Source organism: Anabrus simplex, chromosome 1 (genome assembly GCF_040414725.1).
Source record: "Anabrus simplex isolate iqAnaSimp1 chromosome 1, ASM4041472v1, whole genome shotgun sequence".
NCBI lineage: Eukaryota > Metazoa > Arthropoda > Insecta > Orthoptera > Tettigoniidae > Anabrus > Anabrus simplex.
In genome coordinates, this window is record NC_090265.1 from 641,255,116 (window position 1) to 641,277,999 (window position 22,884).

Here is a 22,884-nt window from a genome sequence, read left to right on the forward strand (position 1 = left end):
CGACCAGTGTCTCGCCAGCAAGCTCCATCTCGACCCACCCCCATACTATCTGTGGTGGCATATGGGGTCGAACGGGACTACACCAACGAGGAGGTGGCTGCCCAGCTTCAGCTTGGGGGCCACGTCATCTACCGGGTTGTCCGGATAAAGAATGCAACTAGACCAACGACCATGGTGCGGATCCTTTCCCGGGATGTTAACACCTTAGACAATTTTCTACAGGACGGCGTGCTGATCTACGCCCGCCGCCATCACGTGGAAGCTCTCGATCCGCCCCACCACGTCGTGTCCGCTGCGAGCGCTGTCAACGCTTTGACCATTTCCCGGGACAGCCCTGCATTCACCCCGAGGTATGTGCCATATGTGCCCAGGAGCACCCCACTTATGCATGTACTAATAAACATATCCCAAAGTGTGTAAATTGTAGTGATTTCCACCCCTCCTTTAGTTATAAATGCAAGGTGAAACCTCTGCCTATCCCTAACCATCCTGAAACTGCTGTCCCTGTCATTTCACAGGACCTTCCTACCCCTGCCCCTTCCTCCACCCTCCCCTCCCCCAGTACAGAGAACATCATCCGATTCATGATGATGGTTCTCCAGAACGTCCTTCCTTTCCGCTGTCAACAAATTCTTAAACAAATCCAACTTGCGGCATGGTTGGTGTTAAACACACATGTGGATGTAGTGTATATGGGGAATAGAATGCAGTTCGCATTCTTTCCCCTGAACACCATCCCCATTATTCGCTAAGAACACACCATTAAGTTCTACTATTTAAATATTCATTCAGTTACTACCAACCGTGTCCTCCTTCAAACTTCCCTTTCTTTGTATGTCCCAGATTTCTTTATTCTAAATGAAACCTTCCTGACGCGCCGCCAGCAGCCTATCTTTCCCACTTATAAATTATTTTGTGCTGATCGACCCCATAAAGCTAGCAATGGCATCGCCATCGGCGTCCGGAGGAATGTAACAGTTTGCCGACACTTCTATCAATTCCCTGATAACTTTCAAGAATATCTCATTTTAGATATCATCACCCCCACTCAATCTTTTGTGAAAGTCAATTTTTATCTTCCTGGTTGCAATCCCCCTCCCACAGCTTTTATTCAACACATCAGTACTTCTTTTCAAAATTATATTTTTGTCTCAGATCTAAACATTACATCCTACACCCTCTACCACTGATCTCTTTTCAATACTGTCTGCCATAATATCCAGGGCATACACTTCCCCTTCCCCTTCCCCTTCCCCACCTTACCTTCCCATAATTCCACCCCTGATGTCCTTCTTGTCTCACCTTCCTTTTCCACCCACCTTAAGGTCGAACCCTGTTTCATGCTCAATAGTGATCACGCTCCTGCCCTCATCACCATTTGCGGTATTCTGTCACCTAACCCTCTTCCTCACCCTCCACTCACCCGCATATAAACATACCAACTGGAATGCCTACCGTCAGACTGTCACTACCCTTCTCCACGACTCATTCTCCCCCACTTCCCCTCAGCACCTTCAATCACTTGTAACTACCATCGAGCATGCTTTACTCACCGTAGATCGTCTTCACATCCCCTATCACTCATATACTTCTCTTAAACCCCCTATCCCACCTAAGGGACTTCAATTACTACGACTAGAACAGGACTTACATCGTGAATACACCCACATATGCGACCCCGTCACGCTACTTCACCACAGACGTACACTCAGGCATGCATGTTCCTATATAAAAGCCATTCGCCGCAAACATTGGACTATGAGTCTCTGACCTCTCTGACACACACGACCCACATAAATTTTGGACGACTACAAGAGACTTACCCAGACTCGTAAATCTCTCCCCACTCTACCCCACCTGTCATAATAACCACGTTCCCACCACTGATCAAGACAAAGCCAATACCTTTGTACAATATTATTCCACAGTATATTCCCCGACTTATTCTCTTAATTTTTACCACCCTGATGAACTACTTCGTAACCAACTTGCCCACCCAGCTTGTTCTGAATTACAACACTCCTTCTCACATTTTCCGAATATAGACTATACTTATCCTCTGAATACTCCTATAACTCCTCAAGACATCCATTCTTTTCTCTCCCACCATTGTAATACCATTCCCAGCTCCGATAAAATCACCTACTGCCATATCCATGAAGCTCCACCCCTTCTCTTTGATTTATTGAGAATCTTATACACTACCATGCTTTACACTGGTTTTTATCCAGAACATTGGGGTGGAGCTAACATTATCTTATTTCTTAAACCTTGTAAGCCCCCTTCAGAGATCGCCTCCTATGGTCCTATCAGCCTGTTAAGTATCCTTTCAAAAATCTTTGAAGGCATACTTGCATGCCAAATATCCCACTATCTCACCTCCTTCAATCTTCTTCCTTCTTCCCAAGCAGGTTTTAGGTCTCGTTTTTCTACTCATGATCATCTTTTCCATATTACATCATCCCTTTACACTTTCCTCTGTCCTTGTAAAACCACAGCCCTAGTATGCATGTCAATCGAGCCTTTGACTCTGTTTGGCATCCGGGTCTCCTTTTCAAACTCCATCTACTTCCCCTCCTTGACACGCTCATATGTTTCATTTACAATTTCCCCCACTCCCGTACTATGCGCATCATTATACATCATACTCTGTCATACTCTTTCCCTATCACTTCCGGTGTACCACAAGGCAGCCCGTTGTCTCCATGATATCCCTCATCCTGATCCTCCCCTCCGCCTCTATCAATATGCGGATGATCTTGCCATCTTTGCCGTATGCAACACAACCGTTTCCCTTACTAACAAACTCCAACGCTAACTTGACATCCTCGAATCCTGGTTTAATTCCTGGCATATTTCTGTTAATCCCGCCAAAACACAAATCATCGTTTTCCGTAAAAAATCCTGCCTTTGCCGCCCTCGTCATCACGTCCCACTCACATTATATAACACCCCGTTAACCGAAACTAAAACATTAACATACCTAGGTATCCTTTTTCAAAATAACCTTCATTGGAACCATCACCTTACCTTAGCCTATAAGAAAGCCTACTCCCGTTTTCGACCCCTTCATATGCTTACTGGGTGTACCTGGGGACTTACCTCCTCTCAAAACCTTAACATTTACAAATCCTTCATTCGCCCGATTATTACGTACGCCTCACTTAGATGGATTAAGCTGACGTTCGACAATACATACAACTCCTTAAACTTGACTGCCACGCTCTACGTATTGCCCATCACCTTTCATTTGATACCCCTTCTGCCAAAATTTTACCCCCCTTTACTCCTTTCCCACCATTCTCGAACATCTTCATTCCCTCCACCTGAAATATCTCACTAATGGCACCCTACATTGCAATCCCCTTTTTACCGAATCCCTGACCCTCTCCCCTCTTGCCATGACCATCTTAAATAACGCCCGTACCCCCGCCACTTCTCATCTTCTCCCTCACCCCATCACTTAGCTTCACTTCCTACCTGCCACTGTCACCTATCACATCTATCAATTTTAGTATCTTTGCCATAATCTTGTCTTGCTCCTGGGTACGGTGGTGCATACCAAACTTGTGATACTGCAAGATTTTTTATTCTTTTTGTTTATTATTATTATTATTATTATTATTATTATTATTATTATTATTATTATTATTATTATTATTATTATCATCATTATTCATTATTATTATTCTTTCTATTATACTTATTATTACTCTTATTATTATTCTCCTTGTCCATATTTTTCGTCTTATTACTACTATTATCATTCTCCTCCTTGATCTTATTATTGTTATTCTTATTTGATGTTGTTCTTATTTTTGTTCTTCTTCTTATTATTATTATTATTGTCCTCATTTTTATTATTTAGCTTTAGTTCTTTTCTTTTTAGGTTAAGACACTCCACTGTGTATCTTCCATTTATTTATATTTTTTCTTTCGCTTTATGTGACACAGTTCTCTTTTTTCTGTACTTAATTTACCATTTGTGCCGTGTGCTGGAGTGCTTATTCCTTTTATCTTTTATGTTTCAAGACAGTGATGCCAGCTTTCCTTTCATTTCCCCAGCACAGGATGTATTTTGGTTATTACGTGTCACAGTCACATCTTTCGTTCTGTTTATGCCTTTGTTTGGCCTTAACGTGACACATCATCTTTATCCGCACTCGTAGACTTTAAAAGTGCAGCTTGGTCACTGACCTCAGTGCTTGTTGTTTGTTTATATATCTGGACTAAGAACTCGTCTCACTCGGCCCAGCAAGTTCAAGGCCAACCACTTCTCTGTTTATATTTGTTTATTTACCCATGTTCTGTTTGTAAACACGGCACCAAGTAAACAATGTAACTTGAATCTGATCAATAAACAGGATGTTTGGGGGTCTCTGTCCTGGGCGGGGTGCTCTGCGGGCTTCCCCTGGGATCCATCCTGTTGCCGCGGTTATCCCTCTAAGCCGGTCAGGTATTTTCTATATATTTCAATTCTATTTATTGTATGTGTTACCGTGTTTTAGCGGTAGGTAGAGGTGAAAGAAGGTGCGGGTGTGAATGGATCTCAAGCTACGAAATTATAGTGCCAGTAAAGTAAATTTAAAATTTAATACGGTTATATTTTCTTTTCAAAATAAATAAGTAACAAGCATGGCAGGTACAGAATAGCAAGTCAAAATAAGGTAGTTACAATATTTACAGAATTTGGGCTTCGCGCCCCGAGTTCACAATGCTTGGGCAATCAGCTCAGTTTTACCCCAAACACAAGTTTTAACAGAGGGGCAGAAAACCCCATTCATACCTAGGAGCCCTTGCTCCAAATTACACTGAAAAGCCTCCTCGAGGCATACAACATACAATTTTCAAAAGAGCCACTCGCTCTCAAATTTAAGCCTCTCCCAGGCCACACCAAACTCCACCTTCAAGCTGTCCTCAACGGACATAAACACAGGGGTAAAATACCCAATCTACTGAGGTCTATTAAACGAAAAGAATGTTAATTAAATGACCTCTAAAATAACAATTTGAGAGGAGGCGAACTTGCACTCCTAATACACTAGATTAAGACCTACTTGGCGCTAGGCCGTTAATACAAGGGCTAATCCCATACTAAAGAGGTGACTTAAGAAGAGAACAATTTGTTTTACATTAACGAAGAATAGGTTGAGAAAAATAAGTTCACCTCAAAACAATATGAGTGGGAGCTCGAGAGGGTTAGCACTCTCTATCCCAGAATGTAGCTTTCCAAGAGAATAGATGAAAAGAGTAGTTACATTTACATTTTAGGAAAAGGTTACATGGTGGAACGCTTCGCACCCGCCCCGAGAGTTAAACTGCTGAGCTAGCAAAGAAAGAATATATTAATCGGCCATTACCTTATAGCTGACCGCTGCCGGAGAAAGAGGCGCTTCCTGCCTCCTGCTATGTACTTAATACACTGAAAGATGGAACAGAAGTGGCCCGGAGACCCAAAAATCAGCAGTTTATATCCTCTCGCGGAAGGTTCTAGGTGTTAGGGGAAAGAAAACACCCTCCCACAAGCTTTTTATTGGCTAGGGTATAGAAACATATTCAAGTTGGGGGAAGATACCAATGATTGGTCAGAAATTAATAACAGAAATTCGGGATTGGTCAAATGCAAAACAAGGGGAAAGAGAGGGGTATACAGCCAACTTAAACAATAACAGAAAGAAATTTAACAAAGAACAAACTTTTGAAATAAAATTTTCTCCAAAGAACAGTTATTTTTCTTCCCACTAGGGTGCACTATTGTAGTTTTTCAGTGGTGTCCTCTAGAAGAGAAAGTTCACACTTCTTACTTCAAGCAAAACAAAAGTACGTCGAAAATGACACAGTTCACAAACTCAAAAATTTCCAGGTGGTGACATCTTCTGAGAAACTAGAAAATTAATAGGGTAAATAAAGTTCAGACTTCCTCCAGCAGAGGAGTTTCCACAGGCGCACATTTTAAATTAGCGGAGTGGAGGTGTACCGCCCGGTACAGTATGTACAAGACATACACATATCATTTACGTATTTCATCCTCGTAACTCTTCCTCCCTATTCCATGGCCCAAGAGCACACGTATATCTGACAGCCCAGGGAGGGGTGGGAATGAAATAACTAATTTGATTGATTGATTTCTGGCCTCCACGGTATGCACTAGCCATGCGTCTTGGTGGGTGCTCTAAGTACCAACTGATCAGCCCAACTTAGCACACGGGGGTGAAACGCTGGCAACCAGGAATGAGTTAGCTGGAAAATTTATAATGTCCGATAACGGACCATTTATATTGGTATTATAAATTTAATCATTCGGGACAAATATTTCAGATTCCCTATGAAAACACATATATACCTTTAAAAGTGATAAGTAAAGGTAAGCACCCATTATATTATAACAGAGAAATAAAGAGACTAAGAAGGAGGTGCAGATTAGAAAGAAATACAATTAGGAATGGTTGCAGGAGTAAGGAGAGATTGAAGAGCTTATGAGAGTATTGAATACAGCGAAAAAAGAGCTAAGGATAACATGATGGCAAGCATAATTGGCAACAATATGAATTTTGGGAGCAATGGAAGAATATGTATAGATACTTTAAGGCAGAAACAATCTTCCAGGGATCATTAATGAACAAGTGGAGTTTATATAAGGACTTACTGAAGGCAGAATTATTCAGTCAGTATTATATAAAAGTAGTTCAATAACCGGAGCGAGTTGGCAATCGGTTAGGAATGCGCAGCTGTGAGCTTGCATTCTGGAGATAGTTGGCTTGAACTCCACTGTCAGCAGCTTTGAAGATGGTTTTCCATTTTCACACCAGGCAAATGCTGGGGTTGTACCTTAATTAAGGTCATGGCTGCTTCCATCCCACTCGTAGCCCTTTCATGTCCCATCATTGCCATAAGACCTATCTGTGTTGGTGCAATGTAAATCCAATTGAAACAAAAAGAAAAAAAAAAAAAAAGAAAGAAAGAAAAAAAAGGGTAGCTGAATACAAGCATAAAGTCCAGATAGAAGAGAAGACTAATACAGGTGAATTATTGAAGAAGAGGGGCTCAAAGGGGGCGGAGGGGAAGTGTCCTGTCTGCCAAGAAAGGGAAGTTTCTTTTTTCTATGAAGATTTTCTTTATTGTAACCTAATAACATTAACAAGGAGGGCGTTTCATCATAAAGAGGATTACTATTCTCTCAATTTTCATTGAGATTGTATTTATTCTGGTCTAGATGGATAAACAAGTTTTCTCTCATGTTCATGAATCTCCCTTTACTAATTCTTTTGATAACCCTCAAAATCTGCTGCATGTGCAGGTCCTCCTATCAAACACAGTGACAATATTAGACGAAGAACAGCTTAGCACAGTACGTGACTGTGAGTGAGTCGGCTGTAGGAAGTGGTGGGTGAGTACACTTAAGGTCTAACATATACATCAGTTGGTCCCTTTCACATTTCCATACTATTCAATTTTTATTTCTCCTCTTTTCAGATTTGGACGTAACAGATTTTATGGATTTGTTTCATCTTCATCAAGTCCAATTTTGGTCCAACAATAAGAAATTCCCTTTCCACCTCATAATAAGTAGGCTACAGATGTTTTCCTTACAAGTAATTATGCTCATTTATGTTATAATTCTGATCAAAAGAAGATTTTTAATATACTAGACTGTTGAAGAATTTTTAAAAAAGAGCACAAGTGCAGCAGTGTATAAATAACGAGTTCTAACAAACCATGTGTGTCATACATACTTAGAAGACAAGATTCACAAGACCTACTGGAATTTTTACTACTCTCCTTGTCATAGACAAGACATTTTAGTGTTGTAGTTTATGTAGTGTTTTATGGATCCTTGTTCTCTGCGTCAATTTTAACCTATAACACGAAAACACGACTGAGGCTGTCCTAAAACAGGACAAAACATGTCCTATATTAATGTATAACTTAGTGTAGAATAAATAATCAAAAGATTATTATTGTGGTGGAAAGGTGGATTTTTTTATTTACTATGCTATATATCCACCACGAACCAAAATGAAATTTATAACTTGTAATAAGTGGTATGTTTCGAGCTGTCAATGAGAGATGGCAAAGAATTACATTAGTATACGAATAAGCTTGAGCGGAGCTTTTAAAAGTTGGAAACATCATAATATGAAAGTAAATCTGGAAATCAAAGGAACAAAATGGGGCAAATATTAATTTATAGGACAAGGAATAATTTACTAATGGGAAATGTTCGATAAATTTCCGAGTTCTTTGAAAATATACGTATAAGAAAAGGCTTGGTAAACAATTGCTAGGGAATTTGCCACTTGGGCGACAGCCCTAAATCCAGGTCACTGATGACTGATTGATGATTGATCGATAGAGGTTGTAGTAAGGATGTAAATGAGAGGGCATGTAAGCCACTGAAAAGAGCCAAATTAGAGTATGGTTCCAGTGTATGGGACCTTCACTAGGATTATTCGATTCAAGAACTAGAAAAGGTCCAAAGGAAAGCAGCACGATTTGTTCTGGGTGATTTCCAACAAAAGAGTAGGGTTACAAAAATGTTGCAAACTGTGGGGAAGCCAATAGCGTTATATTAGGTGTTGGTATTTTCAAGTTACAAGTTACATTTTCCATTTATAATTTAAGGCTGAAGATGACCCAATACAAGGGTCAAAACTAGTCCCGATGTAATAAATAATATTAACATATTACATACAGTATTGAATAAGTGGACCTTCACATCTTTGCTGATAGTGATAAATCATCAATACAGGCCAAAATGAAATTCATTTCATGTGATTTTCACACCATTCATAACAGGGACTGGCTGCATAAGGAATGGAATCACTCTTACGACGGTCACTTTCATGAAAGTAACAAATTTATTCTAGCCAACACCAGAAGACATAGTGCACTGTAAACACTACATCTAACCAGCAAAGACATGAATATTCACTTTAAATCACTCTTCCATTCAATTTTTCCATATCCAACTTGTATTAATTACCTGAGCACGCTAACCGCAAGGGTGACGAACCAAATGGCCTCACTGGACGATTAAGGTGCTTTTTACCATCATCTGTTTCTAGAATATTTTTGATAGTATAAGTATCTCCCAGAAATGAAGCCAGATGCAGTGTTGTGTCTCCATCATCAGGATCAATAACAATGTTGATTATCAGATCATGCATCTCCATATTGTCCTTAAATGAAAAAAAAAAAAAAGAAGATAAAAGAACCATCTTATTCATCATTTATTTCTCAAAAATGCTAAAAAATAGCAGGTAGAAATATAATTATGGCAGCCTGTTGTAGCCGCAAAGAAGTATATATTAGTGATAGGCTCGAGACTCTCGAGACTGATTCTCCTGTTCTGCGATCAGTGTGATGTCCCAGTAACTATGAGGGTAAGCTTGATAGTATATCAGCAGTTATTGCGTGAAATAACGTTCTCATACAGAAACATGTGTGCCGATAAATTTGGTCAAAAGCCTGGAAAACAGAATATCAGTACCTTAAATGGTGCACGAATTATTTGAGGTGGAATCTTAGCTGAATAACCCTGCAAAATTTGTCAATAACTGTACACAGGATGTACACCTATGTGGATACCTCAACAGGGTAGCTTCTTGTGATGCAGACCGTGCCAGAGGTATTCTCTGTGACGATTCCCCTTCAGTGATATTTGTGGGCTGTGCTGTGCGGCAAAATAATCCCATGCCCACGACTTACGTTGTGTTTCGGACATTGTTTTAAAGTTGTCGCATACATCTGGACACATTTACACACTGTACCGTACCTCATTATGACGCAAATACTCTATAACATTGTAAGGAATTATTTCCTTCTTCACCATAATGTTGGTAAAAACAACCACTGGTTAAATGGATATTGAATGTGGGGACTGACAAATAATGAATGATAACTATGTACACCTGCAGTAGCAGTCAGTTTTTGTACTTAGCCTACTCATTCATGTACTTACTGCTACATACAATGCTAGAATGTGTGTCCTTTATAATTGTGTTATACTGCATCAAAACAGACCTTGGTAGAAATTAAATTGGCTTGTTAGGACATATTTATGGAATGGAGAAGGCCCGTGGTTGTCTATTTCCATAATCAGCACAAACAACATTCAGCTCCGTCTACCAGTAGGCTGCTCGCCGCACAATGCGGGGATAACACACTTGAGATCTCTATATTTCTCATGAGAAACAGTGCTTGCGCTAGACTCGAGAAATCTCAAGACCCAGTCTCAGACTGCCCATCACTAGCATTCATCTTAGAGTTTATAATCCCCTCTATGTTTGGCATACCTAGAATCTAATAGATTGTTAGACTGTAATAAAAATAACTATCAAAATACCACAAATTTAGTTCCCAGAAGGAAACCATAATTTCACTTCGTTTATTGCAAATAACAAATGATCCAAGCTCTTCAGGATTTTCCAGTCCTGAAGAGCTTGAATACTTGACTTTGAAAATATTAACAGGAGAGCTGAGTGACATCATCACTGGCTTTCCATTAAGGGGCTTGTGATTGAAATTTCAGCCAATTTTTGATGGTTTTAAAAATGAAAGGTAATATCCCAGTGGTTTAGATTCCATGTGAGAAAGGATGTTAAGATGCATATAAAAGTCAACTACCATTTTATTTGGACATTTTAATCCTCTGTATTGCTCATTAATGTTGTAGGCAGTATGGGAAGCGAAATGGTATGCACTGATTTCTGTGGCCATACAACAACCGTCACTGGAAAATGAAATACAGACACAGAAACAAGTGTAAGAGTAGATTATTAGCTATCTGCTTCTTAGTTCCAAATATATTTGCTGCTCGTATAGGCCTACTTATAACAGCAGCCTTTGAGAGTAACAATGAATTTGCTTACATGCATAACTTGGTCAGTATTATCCATTTTCTAAAATCAGTTTCAAGACAAAAATGTTGGTCTTTCCATCCAAGTTTGTAACATAATCATGTTTAGAAGCCTGTAACCTGCAGCTTATGATGGGCATATCTTCATACATGCCATATAAATTATCTTTATCTTTTTAGTTTTTTTCTTTTGCTAGTAGTTTAACACTTTAGATTGTACACAATAAAATTCAATCCACAGTTCTGTAATATTATGTGCCAGGTGATTCGGCCTGTTGAATTAAGTTAAAATGGGTCATCTTGGATCATTGTAATTTAGGGCCTACTGTTACATCTGGTGAGAATTCCAGAATTCTTTCTCTGCAAGCCTCCTGCCCTTTTCCCATTCTTTATTTACTGTACATACATCTTTATTATAGATTGTTATGTGTTCAACATTCTGTCTGCAAGCCTCTGTGAAAAAACAACTGTTCTAAGAATTCTATACGAGCACAATTACTTACTCAATTATATTGAATTATATTGAATTGTATTATATTTATCTATATACTTACTTTCCCGCAACCAAGGAAAATAACTCGATCGTCAAGCTATTCTCCATTCGCCTCTGTGAAAAAACAACTGTTCTAAGAACTCTATAGGAGCACAATTACTTACTCAATTATATTGAATTATATTGAACTGTATTATATTTATCTATATACTTACTTTCCCGCAACCAGGGAAAATAACTCGATCGTCAAGCTATTCTCCATTTTACTTTGGCATTTGAAACCACAGTGCCTGATATTGAATGTGTCGTGCTGATCACCGGGAGCTGGCAAGTTGCTTCAATGAATCTGCTCGTCTTCAACTCCTACACGAATATGGACCTTCGTATGTGTTCGATTGTGATGTGACTTTATGCTTGACAGTGTTTAAATAACTGGCTTTGAACAGTTCTCCGCTATTCGTAATCATTGTGGGACTTTGCCTAGCACTGCGTGTGCCTTGCTGCCGCTAGGAGAATTGCGCACTGTTTTTCTTTTGAATGACTTGTATTTTACTTATTCTAAGTTTTAGAGTGTCTACCCCCGTTCATTTCCTTTTCATATTGCCTCTTCTACTGATCCTATGCATTGTTTTCCATTTCTTAATTGGCTGATGATGACCTGGACTAGGGTCGAAACCGGTACCATTTCTAATTATTATTAAATGAGAATGTAATTCACTACATTTCTTATTCTTTGGTATTGAATAGGTGGAATCTCCTTATCAATTATTTCAATTTTAATTGTGGCTTCAGTTGAAGCGAAGATTTGTGAGAACAGGCGCTTCACAATAACAGGTCTCTCAAACGAATTTCCTGACGTGTCGAGATCAGTGCTTTACAACACTGTTTCTGAACACCTAAAGTTTAGGAAACTGTGCTCCTGTTGGGTCCCGAAACTCCTAACAGAGGACCACAAAAACCAAAGATTTGAGTGTGCGATGAAGTTCTTGACTCATTAGGACGAAGAAGGTGACAGCTTCTTGAGTCAGATCGTAACTGGAGACGAAACATGGGTTTCGCATATCACACCCGAATCGAAGCAACAGAGCATGGAATGGAGACACACACACTCGCCTGTAAAGGTGAAGGCCAAACAGACTCTGTTCCAGCACAAAATCATGGCGTCGGTGTTTTGGGATAGGCATGGTGTTTTGTTTGTCGACTTCATGCAACGAGGAACCACTATCAATGCAGAAGCATACTGCCAAACCCTGAGAAAGCTACGCAGAATGATTCAAAACAAAAGACGTGGCATGCTGACAAAAGGAATTGTCCTTCTCCATGACAATGCAAGACCTCACACTGCAGGTCAGACCCGCGATTTATTGGACAGTTTTGGCTGGGAGGTTTTAGACCACACACCCTACAGTCCTGATCTTGCGCCGAGCGATTACCATATGTTCCTCCACCTCAAACATCACCTCAGTGGCAGCCATTACAATGATGACGATGACGTGAAAACGGCAGAGAACTCTTGGTTATCGGAGCAGGCGACAAGTTTCTATGAAGGTAGGTAAGGGTTATACTGCCCGAAGGCAGGTCCGAACCTCTGCAGAGGTGTTCCTGAGCCGGAGTTTATGTGCGGTAGGGTAGCCAGTTCCTTTCCGCTCCTCCATTCCCTTACCCCCCACCAACAGCGCGTGGCAACCCATCCAACTCATGACCACGCCCAATGTTGCTTAACTTCGGAGATCTCACGGGATCCCGTGTTTCAACACGGCTACGGCCGTTGGCTTTCTAAGAAGAGGGTATTTTAAAATTGGATACAAGGTATGATAAGTGTTTGAACAAACTTGGCAACTATGTCGAAAAATAGAGTGAAGTACGTACTTTCTGAAAACAAATTTACTTTTTCGAAATAACCTTTCATTGTGTACTTATTTTCAAACGGACCTTACTTAAAAAATATGCCTCGTATCTTATTTTACTGTCTCCAAAACAGATTATCAGTAACTATGTTTTCAAGTGACAAATAATCATCATCTGTTCAGGTACTAGACCTCGTGGCTGGTTACAATCCTCTAAAGCAGGGTTTGCCAAACTTTTTGTCTCTGAGGCTCCCTGAGCATATCGCATGCATGTCCAAGGACCCCTTAGCCACAGAACACAATACTGCATACAGTAAACAAACAAACAAAATGTTTTTTTATGATACCATGTTTGATTTTATTCGTATAATTTAGACTCTTATTATTACTATTACTACTATTATTTACTTCAAGCGTAATCACTCGAACCGAAGATCAGCCTTTAGATTAGCTCTGTTTCTGTATTCATTTATATTTGTGTGAGAGTAGAAAAGGTACACTCACACTGGTATGTTGTCACGAAAGGCATTAAACACAGTAATAATAATCGTATGGCCTCAGCTACCGTGTGCAGACATTTCAATTTGATGCCATCTGGCTGTATGCTTGTCAATTTCAACGTTCTGTTTTACTCTAGGCCTACTAGATGACAGACTGAGTAAATCGAAACTCTCTTAGGCGTCTATGGCTGAGATTTAATGAATTTTGTCAGGTAAACACCAAGTATTTTACCAGAGATCTTTTACATGCTGATATCGTACAACATGAAGTGTCGAATGGACATTTTTCTTCCGCCCTTCAAAAATCTGACTACCTCTGCCGGGTTTGAACCTGCTATTTTGGGATCCGGAGGCAGACACTCTATCACTGATCCACAGAGGCAGCTATTAAATGCAGTATTTCCTTTCTAGAAATTGTAGGGTACAGGGGATGCCACCGACCCAAAAGTCGATCAGACACATGGAGTTGTGATACAATCATGGAACTTCTTGGAGGTAAGCATGTCACTCCACCTGATTCTCTACCCATATCATACTTCAATTTATGTTTCACTTTCTCTCTGCCAAGATACTTCTGCTAGTTGATCTTTTTCAAGGGAGGGCAGTTCATGTTCAGTTTCAAAGAAGGGATTTGTAATCCACAAGATTTTCTCAACCAGAAGCGTTTAATATGGTCTGAGTGTGGATACTAGCAATTCCAAGTGTGCCACAATCACTTCACTGACACTGTCTTGTAGTATTTCTTCTTATTCCACTGCTGACTTGTACCATCTATCAGCCAAGTTAAGAGTTACATATATTGTACATAAGTTATACAACAGTGAACACGTAGTTCCTAAATTTAGAATAAGGGTCTATGAATTGTGTGTGTACAATAAAATTTCACTCTTCAAATACTTACAACTTACATTATTATTGCCGACCTCTTAGATTATTGTCGCGGCCCCCAAGGGATCCGTGAACCACAGTTGGGGAATGGCTGCTCTAAAGTATTCTCTCACCAATGATTCATTGGATGACTGGTGGACCTTGTTTCTTTAGAAGAATATCTCTGGGAAATCTTCCTTTAACCATTCTTCAAACACAATTTTTCCAGCTTTCTTGATAACCATGTATATAGTTTACTGCTGATTCAATTTTGAGTTCCTTCATTAACACTTCATTTCTTCTATAATCCCATCAATTACATCCCACTGTTCTCACATGAACTTCATCTCATTAGTGGTAATTCTGTTAGCACCAGTTTTCCTTATTGTTACGTTTGAGCTAAAAGTTATTGACGACTGTCAGTCAGCTGTCAGCTCAAACGTAACAAGTTACCTTCACCATCGTCAAATGATTCAACTGTCACATTGCCTTTTGACTAGAATGTCAATAAACCCATATTCTTAACAACGTTTTAGCATCGCATCAAATTGAGATGGTCCATAGAGGTCCAATTTAAACATCGTTCATCAACCTTCAACTATAACCGTATTTTTTCATCAAAGTGAACCACAACTTCACCATATGCCACTGACCTTCGACTTTTATCTCATGTAAACAAATAATTACAGGTCACTTGACCGTCCTTCAACATTATTTTATTCAACATTAATTTTTGAATAAATACGATTTTGAACGTCATTTTCGTCATTGTCTAATTGTAACCGCTGGTTGGTCAACATAATTTTATGGCAATCTTACTACTTGTTTATAACAGACTGTTGCTTTGTTCATTTTAATTATAATAGTAGCCTTCTAATGTCAATATTGCAAATACTTTCACCAATTGAATAGCTCGTTGTTGAAAGGCACTATGTCCAATTTTTAAAGTTTTGAGATAAACACAAAAAACTTTTTTCCGCTCTTGTATTGTAATATGAGACATAATTGTTTGTACAATGTAAAGTGCACATACACACCATTATAGTAAAGTAAAAATTGTATTGTTCCGTATGCTACTAACACTTTTACTGACAAAATACGTAACTGGACTTAGTTCCTTTCAACATGGAACGAACAGAACCTGTAAGCGAGCAATAACGTTTACGTTCTTGGTTTATTTCCTTTATTTCTAAATGAATATATGTATATGCAAGCATGAAAATACAAGGTAACTGAAATGGAATAACTTGTTTTCTTCAAACAACACATGGAATTGTTTATTATTTTGTTATGCATTATGTTTATATAAACCCATTATTAATAAAACAGCTGCACTGTAGTCACAGATATTGAGGAACAAAAGCATATTAGTAAAACAAGTAACACTGTTAGAAAAGACAGGCAAAGCTTTTTCACTGACACAGCTATTCTAGTAATTCATCAAAAAATGCTTTACTCGCCTCAGAAGTCGTGACATAACGAGGAACCTTCTTGAGATCATCCTTTTTCGTTGATTTGATTGGTACACGTCTTTTTTCATAGGCCTTCATCAACTGATTAATAAGAGGACCATTTCTTGGCCCAGGCTGAGACAAGTGGAATGTGTGATGGACTATGCTCCCGATGAAGGGACGAGCAATCACTCTGCCAGGATGATCTGCAGAATACTGGAACTCGGAAAAGGATGCAGGAGCAAACACCACCTTCGCACTTCTAGGAACGTCCTTCCCTGTTGATTCATCACTTAGAGTTGTTTTCCTATAATGCTTAGGCCACCACGCATCCACATCAATGATGTCAGTTCCTTCGACCATTTTTATTGTAACATCCTTTTTTGCGTTAGCAATGATTGTACAGTATTCTTTTGGAGTGTAGATTCTGTCGCAGCGCTTAATTTGTTTCTTGAAAACACCAAAATCCCTATCGCAAGGCAGGAAGGAATGACCTCTAATAGGGAAGCGGTGAATAATTTCCTCGAATCGTTTATCTTCGACCAAGCCAATGCAGAAACGAATAAATGAATGATTCCTATTTTGGCCTGGACACGCATCTGAGTACAAGTGAAGTTTCTTCGTGCCTGGTTTAATCTAGTTGGTGAGATAGTCCAATATGAATGTGCACACTACATTGGCCCCTTTCTTGGCCTGCCCCTCATGATACATGTATACTTTGGAACTATTGTCTTGGAGGTTGTGTATTGTAAATATGTGTACCCATAGCTGCCTTAGGTAGAATATTTCCTGAACAGGTATATGAGGTACAGGTAAATTTTGCATGTAGTAAAAGACAACACAGGTTGTATCATCAGACTGGCAGGATTCTGAGCATGATTTCATAGAAGAATAAAATTTGTGACTTCTGCGCTTGTGAATATTTAGCTCACTTGCTGCTGCTAATTTAACATTTTTTGATAAGTGTGGAGACTTCTTTGACTTGAAGTTCTTCGCAGATACTGCACACATCTATTTGGGGTCTACCGAATCTGTAGCCAAAGTTCTTATTGAAATAATCACACAAATATAAAATGTATATTTTACTTCAAGATTAGGATGTTCCTCACAAAATATCATCATGCATTTTTTTAAGGTTCAGCCTTGCATCCAAATAGTTTACTTTGTTACCCCCATAATGAGAAGTTTTGACTGGAAACTTGAGAATGTGATCTCGAATTTCAGTGCAGATTTCACGTGATACAGCATGCATCTTCTTAATGAATCCTCTCTCGTCATGAAGAGTTTCACACGATGACCAGAAATATAATACCTTTGCCTGATCATTACTAAATATCAACCCGACACACGCAATGACAGTTGGTTGGGACAAACAATAATCTAACTACAACATTAATACAAAATATTCACACACCTGAAATACTAGCCACCATCCTGGATTCTGGCTGCATCTAGCCAGCAGACCTCACGTCTAGCCTTCCATGGCTACATTTACCATCATCTTCTCATACATATAACTTAAATTACACAACACTTTATAATGCACTTTCAAAGCGTTTAACAGGCAACGAGCACTCTGCTCAAATGACCACGTTTACTGCGTTTGCAAGACCTCTGCTTCCTCTCACCCTACTAAAGTCCAGGTGTTCCTACAGATAAGAAACCAGACCCCGCAGCTAACTTCCAGCCTCCTCTTTAACAAACACACACTGAATACCGAGAGAAATTCAATTACTTTTCACCCACGTATCTAAACCTTCAAAGTTTCCATTAGCAGCAGCTCAGAAAATTTCTATCATCTTCCACTTTAACAGTATATTTGAACCATAGACACGGACATGTAATAAGTTACTGGTAGAAGAAATCTCTACACTTTTCTGCTGACGAGTGACGCGGGCTTCACTGCTCCAGCAACCAGACAGAGAATGTGAAATATACGGAGGGAGATTTCTTATATACCCTATGGGGTGACGCTACTCACACCATGAAGCTTGGTTGTGTAATATGCTAATTCCGCATCCAATAGACCAATTTTCCTGAAATTTGTTCCATAACTTCGGACAGACTTACGATTTATTACGGTGTTAATTTCATATTTTTCCCATACTCTCAACAGGTGAAATAAATTATTTCTTCCCGGGCGTTTTGCGGGTTTTCTTCATCCATCGGTCTTGGCATGTGTCGCTAGTTCAGGAGCCGGGCGCAAATTCTTCTCTAGACTTAACTGCATTTATTTTTACCCTGGGGGTTCTGTCTTCACATAGGGTTTAAGAATAATTTAGATTCTTTATTTCTGGATTTACTACGTCACCAAAATCTCTCGTTATGATGAATTCCTTGAATTTGATCAATTGTTCAATATTCGAAGTCCACCGAACGGTCCCGGTATTTCACGAGCTCGCAAGCTTGCTCAGACACGGGGAGCTCGTTCCCACGAGACAGCCAGACCCTTGAAATAGAAACCTGGCTGCTCTCAAAAAGTAGTTTGTAGCTGAAATAAATATTGGGGGGGAAAAAATAATTTTCTCATTGTAGAATTATGGGTTCAGTACAGTATGTATGTATGTCTACCCCTTAGTCCCGTTTCCTGATATAGGTTCGGGGATGAGATGATATGAAATTATATGGCATGATTTTATGACTGAATGTCCTTTCTGACCCCAACCTCAGTTGAGGAGCTAATGAAGATGGTGAATGGTGAATGAAATTGGGTAAGGATGTGAAAGAAATTGGCTGTGACCTATGAAGAGGAACTGTCCCACCACTTGCCTGGAAGTGGGAAACCACATAAAACCATTCTCAGGACAACCAAAAAGGGGGGGGGGGGGTTCAAACCTACTTGTCTCCCATATGCAGAACTCAGCTCCACAGCAGTATCACGTTAACATGCACAGCATTATCAAGCATAAATATAAAGTATAAATAGACAAAGTTATATTTATGGAATAAAAATTTAAAGGTATGAATATTTTTACTTAGGAACAAAATTCTTGAACTGGTGGTTAATAGGAGTCACATTCAAAATATTGAATGCATTCTATTAAAGTAAAAGACAGAATAATATTTTTATATGAGCGGATACTCCCCTTTGAACCATGTGACCTTGCCGCGGTGGGGAGGCTTGCTCTTCCCAAGGAAGCAGATAGCTGAGCCGCAGGTGCAACCATATCGGATGGGTATCTGTCGAGAGACCAACCAGACTAACGAATAGTGAATGGTTCAACCTTTCAGAAGTTGCAAGGGTGGCAGTCTAGATGATTGACTGATATGGCCTTGTAAGAATACTCAACATGGCTTAGCGGTATTGATACTGCCTCTGTGGATCCGTGGTAGAGTGTCGGCCTCCAGATCCCAAGATAGCGGGTTCAAACCCGGCAGAGGTAGTCGGATTTTTGAAGGGCAGAAAAAAGTCCATTCGACGCTCCATGTCATACGATGTCGGTATGTAAAAGATCTCTGGTGATACATTTGGTATTTACCCAACAAAATTAATTAAATCTCAGCCATAGATGCCCAAGAGAGATCCGGTTTACTCTGCCTGCCATCTAGCGGACCTAGAGTAAAACGGAACGTCGAAATTGACGAGCAGACAGCCAGATGGCGTCAAATCGAAATGTCTGCACACGGTAGCTGAGGCCATACGATTATTATTATTATTATTATTATTATTATTATTATTATTATTATTATTATTATTATTATTATTATTATTATTATTATTACTGCTACACGGCTGAAAGCTAAGGGAAACTACAGCCGTACCTCTTGAGGACATGCAGTTCTCCCTGTATGAATGATATACTGATGATGGCTTCCTCAAGGGTAAAAATATTCCGGAGGTAAATTAGCCCCAATTCGGATCTCTGGGTGGGGACTACACATGATTTTATAACTGAATGTCCTTTCTGATGCCAACCTCAGTTGAGGAGCTAATAAAGATGATATGAATGCTAGTGAATGAAATTGGGTAAGGATGTGGAAGAAATTGGCTGTGACCTATGAATAGGAACTGTCCCACCACTTGCCTGGAAGTGGGAAACCACATAATTTGTACATCATCAGAAAGATGGATACTGACATTCTGCGAGTTGGAGTGTGGAATGTTAGAAGTCTGAATCAATGTGGTAGGTTAGATAATCTGAAAAGGGAGATGGGTAGACTAAAGTTGGATGTAGTTGGTATAAGTGAAGTACGTTGACGAGAAGAGCAGCATTTTTGGTCAGGCGACTACAAAAAAATCAATCAGGGGAAATGCAGGAGTTGGTTTAATAATGAATAAGAAAATAGAGCAGCGGGTAAGTTACAATGACCAACATAGTGAAAGGATTATTGCTAATACCAATTTAAATGGTCCGTTATTGGACATTTTAAATTTCCCAGCTAACTCATTCCTGGTTGCCAGCGTTTCGCCCTCGTGTGCTAGGTTGGGCTCATCAGTTGGTACCTAGCACACCTACCAAGACGCTGGCTAGTGCATACAGTGCATGGGAATCAACATCTATATCAACAGGATTATTGTTGTCAAGATAACACCAAACCAATGCCCACCACAATAGATGCTTACTAGGTCAGTGGATGATGATGAAATCGAAAGAATATATGAAGAGATAGAAGATTCAATACATTATGTAAAAGGTGACAAGAATCTAATTGTGATGGGAGACTGGAATGCATGAGTAGGCAAAGGTAATGCTGTAGGAGAATTCGGATTGGGACAAAGGAATGAAAGAGGCTGGTTGAATTCTGCACGGATCATAATTTAGTTCTTGCTTAAGGCCGGACGCACAATGAGAAGCAGGTGGCCACAGAGCAGGACAGAGTAGCTCTGACGAAACTGCAAAGTGCATGTGAGCGCTCATTGCCACGCAGTCTCGTGTCAGTTCTCAGAAGGAAGGAGCACTGGCTAGCTACATTGATCTAAGTTCTAAGTTCCGAATCAGATTCTGATGAAGAAATGGATACCATTATGACATAAAAAGTCAACTTGGAAAAGCAGAGTATATGAAGAAGAGGAAAACTCATAGTGAATTCGCCTTGACGTCAGAATTTTCAGATAAACAGTTGAGTAACTACTTTTCTTTAACCAGAATCCAGTTCAACAAAGTTCTATTTGATCTGAAGGTTGTAATGCACAAAGACCGATTGAACCTGAAGAAAAATTAGCTGTATTCCTTTGATAAGCTTTTTATTATCAAAATGTACTCACAACAGATTGTCAATGTTGATAGAATTTTAGTCTTGTGGCAAGTAGATAAAAATGTAGCAAAAAAAGAAAAATATAATTATTTCCACAGAGCTCAAAAATACATAAATATATTTCACTCATGCATTCAAACAGTAAAGTAACACAAAATGTAAGTTTCTCACAATTATCATTCTAAAGTTGTCACATAGATCCTGGGAAACTGTTTATGTAGTGCACTAGATGTTTGCAATTTTTTATCTCGATTAACTGAGCGTCATCTATGGGGCTGCTTGAAAGGGTCACGTGGAGTACTTGCTGGTGAAGCTGAGAAAGAACTGGAGGGAAACTGGAGTTCATTCAATTGCTTAGGCTGTTCTTGAAATAATGTACCTGGCATGTTCAACAGGGCAGCTTTAGCTTGGTGAACTGCTTCAAATATTTTATTTCTAATAATACGCTGAGTTGCTGGCGGCATTTTTTGTGTTGCAAGGTACATCAAGATAAAAAATGATACAAAGAGTTGCCTGAAGGTTTCGAATCATGCAATTTTTGGCGTTCAGTTGCGCTCTCTCTCTCTCTCTCTCTCTTGCTCTGTGTTCATGATCCGTAATTGACCTATGTAGTAAGCTGCTCATGTCAAGCCTTGCAATTTTCCTGTGTAATTGTTTTGAAATTGGCTTTTTGACAGCTGATATAGAAATATCTTTCTCAGAGTCAGCGCTATTTCGGTTTTTGTCTGTAACATCTTCAAAGTCAGCGTCGTTGTTTTGCGTCTTACCATCTTCGTCTGCTATTGCTGACTCCGTATCTTCAGTGTCTTCATCAACATTTTCACATTGGGCCTGTGACTCTTCATCATCGCTGTCATGCAAATTGACAACTCACTTCCTGTTAACCATATTTGGCAATAAAAATTCCATCTGTTTCTGGAATTTCCATTCCTTAAGGATCTCAGCTGCAGCTCCACTTGTAAGATATTTGCATCACCTACGAAGCGCATCTCTTTGACAGCTCCTCAAGTTTGTCCAGATGGACTTAGCTTCATTACCAGAAGAGAAAAAGAGATCATTTTCAGTTATTCTGGTAAAGTGATGGATATTTCAACTTAGATGTCTAGTTGTACTTTCAACTTAATTTATTATTCTTTGTTAATATTTGGTAAGCTCCAATGTATTTAGATGGATGGATTGTCTTATAGTATTTTCCTCTTGTTCACAGGTTTTTGGCCTCTGGAGACAGTTACAAAAGTATTGCTTATAGATATAGAATGGGTGATCGACCTGTTTCGAAGATTGTTAATGAAGTATCAACCACAATATGGGACATCATGCAACCACTGTATTTACCAGAACCTACAGCAGAAATATGGGGGCAGATTGCAGTTGGATTTGGACATATTGTCATAAAGAACCCAGAAAAAAGTGGTTCGTTCTTCAATTACAAGCACACTTTCTTGGTCATGTTAATGGCTGTAGTTGACTTCAGCTACAAGTTTATAATAATTGATGTTGGTTCAATAGGAAGATTTAGTGATGGAAACATATTTTCAATTAGTGTCTTGGGCAAAAATATGAATGAACAAAATTTGAAAATCCCACTTCCAGCACTGGTGAATAATTTTGAAGAACCATTACTGTACGCTTTTGTTGGTGATGGGGCCTTTGCATTGTCTGAAAATTTAAT

At 39.3% G+C, this 22,884-nt stretch overlaps 1 protein-coding gene across 2 annotated transcripts in view; it reads right to left on the reverse strand.

Moving 5' to 3' along the window:
- Positions 1-22,884, reverse strand: part of LOC136871606 (ankyrin repeat and SOCS box protein 12) — a 73,338-nt gene that overhangs the window by 36,292 nt on the left and 14,162 nt on the right. The window contains exons 1-2 of one of the 2 annotated variants that reach the window (XM_067145072.2): positions 17,431-17,489; positions 8,984-9,179 (exon numbers count right to left, since the gene is read on the reverse strand). In XM_067145072.2, the coding sequence (XP_067001173.2) occupies positions 8,984-9,173 (190 nt within the window). In that variant the 5' untranslated portion in view covers positions 9,174-9,179; positions 17,431-17,489. Of the gene's footprint in view, positions 1-8,983; positions 9,180-17,430; positions 17,490-22,884 lie in introns of those variants that run through there. The other variant, XM_067145062.2, reaches the window with a different exon arrangement.